The sequence below is a fragment of the Delphinapterus leucas genome, chromosome X (assembly GCF_059928025.1).
Source record: "Delphinapterus leucas isolate spDelLeu-1000000601 "Yukka" chromosome X, BTC_Dleu_Yukka2, whole genome shotgun sequence".
Taxonomy (NCBI): domain Eukaryota; kingdom Metazoa; phylum Chordata; class Mammalia; order Artiodactyla; family Monodontidae; genus Delphinapterus; species Delphinapterus leucas.
In genome coordinates, this window is record NC_143150.1 from 90,272,696 (window position 1) to 90,279,952 (window position 7,257).

The 7,257-nt window shown below is 44.9% G+C and overlaps 1 protein-coding gene across 1 annotated transcript; it reads right to left on the reverse strand.

Moving 5' to 3' along the window:
- Window positions 1–670: 670 nt before the first annotated feature.
- On the reverse strand, window positions 671–6,277 carry LOC111169512 (protein SSX1-like). The gene is given in 6 exon segments (XM_089903877.1): window positions 671–771; window positions 2,097–2,219; window positions 3,858–3,913; window positions 5,214–5,292; window positions 5,649–5,754; window positions 6,200–6,277. Coding segments are annotated over 6 exon segments (543 nt in total).
- Between the last annotated feature and the right edge of the window lie 980 nt (window positions 6,278–7,257).

Below are 7,257 nucleotides of genomic sequence, written 5' to 3' on the forward strand. Positions count from 1 at the left end.
AGGTATATGTCTTGCTCATCAACTCAACTCTAACATCTAGCAACATTTGGCACATAGTAAGAAAAATCATGTTTAACTTTTCACTGTTGTGAACTTTCTTTCACTTGCTATACAGCTGATGGCTAGGAGTTCACAGCCATGCCCATGTTCATGAAAGGCCACCAGGTTCTGCTTCTTATCATGGGCACTTGTCACATCCCTGAGGCTGAGGCACGGAAAGAGAAGGAAAATAAGTGGCGATGAGCTCCCATTGACTGAAAAATCACTACTTAACTCTGACCTACATAGCCCTGTGCACTCCGACTCCCCCTTGCCTTGTGGTCTATGCGCTCCTCCCGCTGCTCCTAAAGGCCAAACTTCTGCTCAGGCTACAGCAACTCCCTCATCTGTCCTATGAGTTTCTAGGCTAGAGGAAGGTGTGGCCTACACGCCAGTAGATGACCTGGGGTTTGGGAGCCCACAGCATCCTGGGGAGGGAAGATCTCTGGATATACAGAGCAGGGAGTAGAAAAAGCACAGGAAGCCTCCTCATTTAGCCTCAGAGCTGCATCCCAAGGGACAGGGAGAAAGGAATGATTTGGGAACAAGCAACAAGATGGGGTACAAGTACCATAAGAGAACAGTGCATTTTGCGGGGATGTGGGGATGGACTGAAAGGTCACTTACAGAGTTAGTCGTCTTCCTCGGAATCACTGATCTCTTCATAGACCACCAAGTTCTTTCTTTCCCGCAGTCTGTGGGTCCAGACATTAATCTCCCTTCTCCTGTGTCCTGTGGTGGAAAAGAGTTGGTAAATGGGGGTTGGGTGGGTTAGGGAGTGTTGGGCCCTGTTTTGTCAGATAAGGAAATGCCTCCTCCCTCCCAAGTGACCACAGGCCTTTTACATAGTCTTTTTCCCACACCTTCTGGCTCAGAGAGGCTGAGACACTAAACCTGCACCAATACACACTAAACGCCAGTTAGAGTTTTAGCTTCTGGCTCCTTCCATTGTCAGGTTTAGATTCCCAACCTCTTTACTCACCAGAACATTTATTCCGACCTTCTTTCATTCAGCACGTATTTGTTAAGGGCATATTGTGTGCCAGGCATTGAGCTGAAGGTGGGGATAAAACTCCGAGTAAGATATGTTCCCAGGTTATCACGGACGGAATAATGACCTGAGCACCTTTCATGGCATCAGGGCTTGTAGACTCAATTGAACACTTTTTTTTTTTGGCTGCTCTGTGCACGGCATGCAGGATCTCCATCAGGGATGGAAACCGTGCCCCCTGCAGTGCAAGCGTGGAGTCTTAACCACAGGACCGCCAGGGAAGTCCCTTGAATTGAACATCTTTGAATAACCTGTGAACTCTGATGCTTTATTTCCGTTTTATGGACTAGGAGCTGGAGCTCAGAGAATTTGGAAGGCTTGCCCTGAGTTACACAGCTTTCATATCGATGAAACTCAAGTCTGTGACTCTGGAAGTCAGTTTTTTTTGGTCTTGTTTTGTTTATTTATTTATTTAAAATGTTGAGCCTTCTTTTTAAATTTATTTATTTTTATTTTTGGCTGTGTTGGGTCTTTGTTTCTGTGCGACGGCTTTCTCTAGTTGTGGCAAGCGGGGGGCCACTCTTCATCGCGGTGCGCAGGCCTCTCACTGTCGTGGCCTCTCTTGTTGCAGATCACAGGCTCCAGACGCGCAGGCTCAGTAGTTGTGGCTTACGGGCCTAGTTGCTCCGCGTCATGTGGGATCCTCCCAGACCAGGGCTCGAACCCGTGTCCCCTGCATTAGCAGGCAGACTCCCAACCACTGTGCCACCAGGGAAGCCCCGTTTTGTTTATTTTTAATTTCTGGCTGTGCCATGCAGCTTGTGGGATCTTAGTTCCCTGACCAGGGATCGAACCTGGGTCCCGGCAGTGAAAGCTCCAAGTCCTAACCATTGGACCACCAGGAAATTCTCTGGAAGTCAGTTCTAATGTTTCAGCTGGAGCTGGGTGAGCTCCTCAGCCCAGCCTGGCCCCAGGCCTGTCCAGGATCCATCTCCCACACCTAGCCCATGCACTTGAACATGGCCAGGGAAGCCAGAGGAGTTGTTCCCAAAGAGTTTCCTCTTACCTGATGTTTTCTTACTCTGCTGACCAGAGGTATTTGCTTTTCCCGGGGGGCACAGCTGTTCCTGAGCCTGCTCTGAGCCTGATGTTACTGGTACTAACTTCGAAGGAGTCTTTTCTTTTTGGACTTATTGGGCATCACCTTTTAAATGTGAAGGTCACATACAAAGAGTATCAATGGCATTTCTCGAGTGCTTTAGAGCTTACAAAGTGTCTTTGTACGCAGTACCTTAATTAAAGTTCTCAACAAGTCTGGGAGATCATTATATTACCTGTACCTAAATTACAAGAAACCTGGGAAGTTAGAAGAAAAAGGAATGGTCTACATGAAGGGTGTTTCCAAGACTAGAATGCTTGTCTTCACACTCTTTCCAGACTGACACTCTCGCCAAGAGGAGTCTCCATGTGAGCAGGAGTGTGGTACATGGAAGATTTGGGGAAGCAGAGCACTCTTAACAATTCACGAGGTCTGTGAAGGTGAGGAGGGGCTTCTATAAAATATAAGGGATCGAATATAAGCCAGTAGACAGCTGCTGGGAGAGTAAATGGAACAATGTACAGAAGGGACAAAACACTGCTGGCAAATGGTGTGGGGGGATGAATATAGGGAAGGGGGAAGAAAGGAATGGTTCACGGAAATTCATGTAGACAGCCAAGAAAGTGGTGCCAGATGTGACATCCTGTCCTACCCTGGCAAGAACATTTCAGTTGGAATTAAGCGAGGTGGCTCCTCTACCAATTCTACTGGTGTCAGGGTGTGTCACTGACCAACAACCTCAAGCTAACCTTCATTCAGCTCCTTTGTTTATGAAACAGTGAGCAATAACAGAATAACCAGCTCCCTCATTTATGAATCAGTGAACAATAACTGTAAAACAAGCTAAATGAAAGAACTTTCTGAGCTTACAAATGCTGTTTAAACGTGGTAATAATAAAAATGAATATTTTCTTTTATGATCCTTCTTTGAATTCTCTCCTCAACCGTGTCCACGCTGGCAACGCACCCGCCAGATCCCTTTACCCTCTAAACTAGAGTTTAATCTGCAATTGTGGAAGAACTTATTCAAGAACCCTCTAAGGGTCCCCCTGGGCTGGGACTGAGGCTTCAGAGATGCCTCAGGTGCAGACAAGGCCCCGAAGGAGCTCACAGAAGGGAGGGGCCAACAGTCTAGGCGATTCCCAAGCAATGTGAAAGGGGCCCTTTGACTGAGCAGATGGGAGCTGGTACTTCCTGTTGTGAGACTGGCCATCTAAACAGAAGCATCAGCAGAATCTGTGAGTTTAGCCCTAGGGGAAACGCCTGCGCTTCAGAAACATATGAAAAATTCACGAATTTGGAAATGGTTTGGGGCTTTGGGTTAGACTACTACCACTGCCACTGTGGTCTCAAGCAAATTATTTAACATCTCTATACCACAATATCTGCATGTTTATTATTATTATTTAATAATAATAACATCCTCATTATTATTTGGGGATAATAATAGTAGCAATGTCATAGAGGTTTTCTTAGGGACTAAATAAACCAATCCATGTGAATTGCCTAAAATAAATCTGGCATCACTATGAAAACAAAAGAAGTATCAGCTATCACAGTTGTTGTTAATTACTATTAAGCTCTCAATACTACATCAGGCATTGTGATAAAGAGATCAGGAAAGGGAGGCAGTGAGGGCCAGGTCATTTTCAATATTTTCCCACTTTTACCAATATTCACATCCATGGATAGATAAACGGTCTCTGGTCCTCTGGATTTGGGAGGCACTCACCTGCAGGTGTTTTCTCTCTCGCATGTTGGAAGCCTCCTGAGCAGGTTCATCTAAAAGAAGGCGACAGGGGCTCCCCTGGTGGCGCAGTGGTTGAGAGTCCGCCTGCCGATGCAGGGGACGCGGGTTCGTGCCCCGGTCCGGGAAGATCCCACATGCCGCGGAGCAGCTGGGCCCGTGAGCCATGGCAGCTGAGCCTGCGCGTCCGGAGCCTGTGCTCCGCAACGGGAGAGGCCACAACAGTGAGAGGCCCGCGTACAGCAAAAAAAAATAAAAAAAAATAAAAAAAAAATAAAAGAAGGCGACAAATCAGAATTTTTCTTTGTTGGTAAATATTGCCAAACTGCAGAGAGACTCCTGTAGTATCAGAAATCTGCAGCAGAGGGTTATGAGTCCACTCACTGTCAAGGAGTTACTTTGAGACAAGCCTCTGAATTATAATGGTTTATACATTTATTTGCAGCACCAATTCATAATTTTCCTTCTGATGATTTACAAAAAGCGAACTAAACCCCATCACTGCCTCATCCTATTCACTACATATTTCTTACTTGTTTCCCCAAAGAATTAAATAGACTGGTCTTTAACCAAAAATCACTGTATACTTAAAATGGTGAATTTTATAGTATGCCTCAATGAAACTGTTAAGTGTATGATGAACCATGGATGATTTAATCCAGCGGTTCTGGAATGTTTCCAGTATAAGAACACCTCTTAAATGTCAAAAACTTTGTAGATACTCAAGCACTGGATTTTCAGTCCTCTCGCGGTAATTTTGGGAGCTTGTGGAATCTGTCCTGTTTAGCTGGAGAGTCAAAGGTCTATTGGAGACACTTTGAACATTCTGACCCTGTCTTCTTACAACTGTGCTGTCAGAGCAAAAGAGCAAGTGAATGCATCCTATCCCCTTTTTAAGTGAGTACATACACTGCTGAAATTCACAAAGATATCTAGAATCTGTCACTTTTTTAACCCTACGTTGCCTCTGCTCACTGACAAGTAGGAAAGGTCAATGTGCAGAGGACTGCTCTCTCAGACTCTCTCTCAAACTCAACACATAGAATCAGGTTCAATTAGGAGTGAGACAACTATTTGGTTTTGGTAAAAAACACAGAGAAATAGCCATATGTCATTACATAATGTTAACCACTTTCTCTCTTAAGATAGTTATCCAATACCTATGCTCTATTATTTTATAAGATAGTTATCCAATACCTATGCTCTATCCAATACCTATGCTCTATTATTTTAGAAGTTTTGGGTAGATTTACACTTTAAATTTTCCCCATCTGGACCCCAAAGTAGACAGGCTTCAGGAGACCCTTTCCTGTCACTTACGCTGATTCCTGGGGTTCTGATCTTTAGAATCATGCCCGTTGGATTTTGTGGCTCGTTTTTTAGGACACATGAAAGTTGGTAGGGTAGCCTTGAGACCTAGAATGATGCAAAATATTTGTTTCTTAACAGGCAACCTGAGAGGAGGATAGAATGCTGTGACACAGCACCAACAGTAAAGCTAATCAGCTGGGGGAGGGGGGTTCTGAATCAGGGCCAGTGGGAGAGAAATGCACAGGATCCAGGACAGATCATCTCTGTGGCCACTCCCAGTCCACAGCCTTGCACAGGACATATCAGTAAAAGAGAAGAATGCCTGGAAGCTGCCCTGGGATTTCTTCCCACACAAAAGGACAAATGTGGGACAATTGCCACAGCCTAAGAAGAAGCCATGGCATGTAAAGAGGGATGGTCATTTGTTCCCAGCCTTGTCTGGACGCAGAACTTCCTGTTACCTAGATCAGTCATGATGTCATAGTTTCTCTTCATATACACATAGGTGATTTTCTCTGAGTAACCCAGATCTGCCCATTCTTTCTTAGAGAAGTATTTGGAAATATCCTTGACAGCGTAGAAAAGAAAGAAGAATAAATCCTAGCAATGACTCAGCTAAACTTGTCTGACACTCAGCCAGGAACTCTTCCTTGGCTGCAGGACCTCCATGTTAGATCTGTAAACTGGAGATAATAATCCTTCCTGGCTGATGTCATGGCTAACTGACAGAACATGGGTAACATTGCCTAGGTTCTCACCTGGCATGCAGTAGGTGCTTAAGGCTGGTGGCATCCTCTCCTCTCACCTTCTGGAATAGACTGAGAGTCAACCAATCCAGTACAAGGTCACAGATCTTGTACCCAGGGATGCTAGGCAAGGACAGAGTGAGGGTGGGAAGCTCTGGATGTCCTCGTGACATGCTGCTCCTTGTTCCCAGTGCCTCTGACCTCCTTTCCTCGGAAATCTAGCCGCCCTACACTGTCCCCTGGTCCACTCCTCTGCCCCCTCCAGCTCACCTCACCTTGGAGTTCTTCTCTGATTTCTGGCTACCTTCCCTGGGGCTTTTTTCAAAGGACCTGCCTCTGTTCATGGTGCTGGGATTGGTCTGATCTAGAGGAACACATCCTGGATCTGTCTAGCCACAAGGCCAAAAGTTCTGTTGGGAAAGAAAGTGCTGAGGGAAGGCCACACTCAGTTAGTCACCTGTAATTAAGGTTCTACTTTTCTCCATCCTTGGCTTATCTGTCCCTGAGTAAGGACATGGGGGTGGGGAAATAAGATGAGAATAGGGGGCTGGAGGTCTCTGGGAGAAGGACTGATTAGGGATGACATGTTTTCTGTGGGCATGATCAAAGCAGCATTGAGTCTTTGAGGGGGGTTACTGTTGTTAGTAGTTTTCCTGGAGTTCGGCTTATCGTGAAGGAAAGATATGAAGACCCTTGTTGGGGAAGCAGTGAAGTGAATGTATAGTTTTACTGAGGGGGGATGTTTTGAGGCAAAGCGGGGGAGGTAAGTCCCGGAGATCATATGGTGTCTCTGACTGAAGGGTTTCAGTTTTCAGGCAGAGGGATGTGGGGTTTTGCTCTGTTGAAAAGAAATGAAGATCCCTAACATGAGTGAATTTAAAGGTTATTGCTAAGGCCAAATCAATAAAGTCAGAAATGAAAAAGGAGAAGTTACAACCAACACCACAGAAATACAAAGGATCATAAGAGATTACTATAAAAACTATACACCAATAAAATGGACAACCTAGAAGAAATAGACAAATTCCTAGAAATGTACAATCTCCCAAGATGGAACCAGGAAGAAATAGAAAATATGAACAGGCCAAATACCAGTAATGAAATTGAATTAGTAATTAAAAACTCCCAAAAGACAAAAGTCCAGGGCCAGATGGCTTCACACATGAATTCTACCAAACATTTAGAGAAGAATTAACATCTATCCTTCTCAAGCTATTCCAAAAAATTGTAGAGGAAGGAATACTTCTGAACTCATCCTATGAGGCCAGCATCACCCTGATACCAAAACTAGAGAAAGATATCACAAAAAAAGAAAATTAGAGGC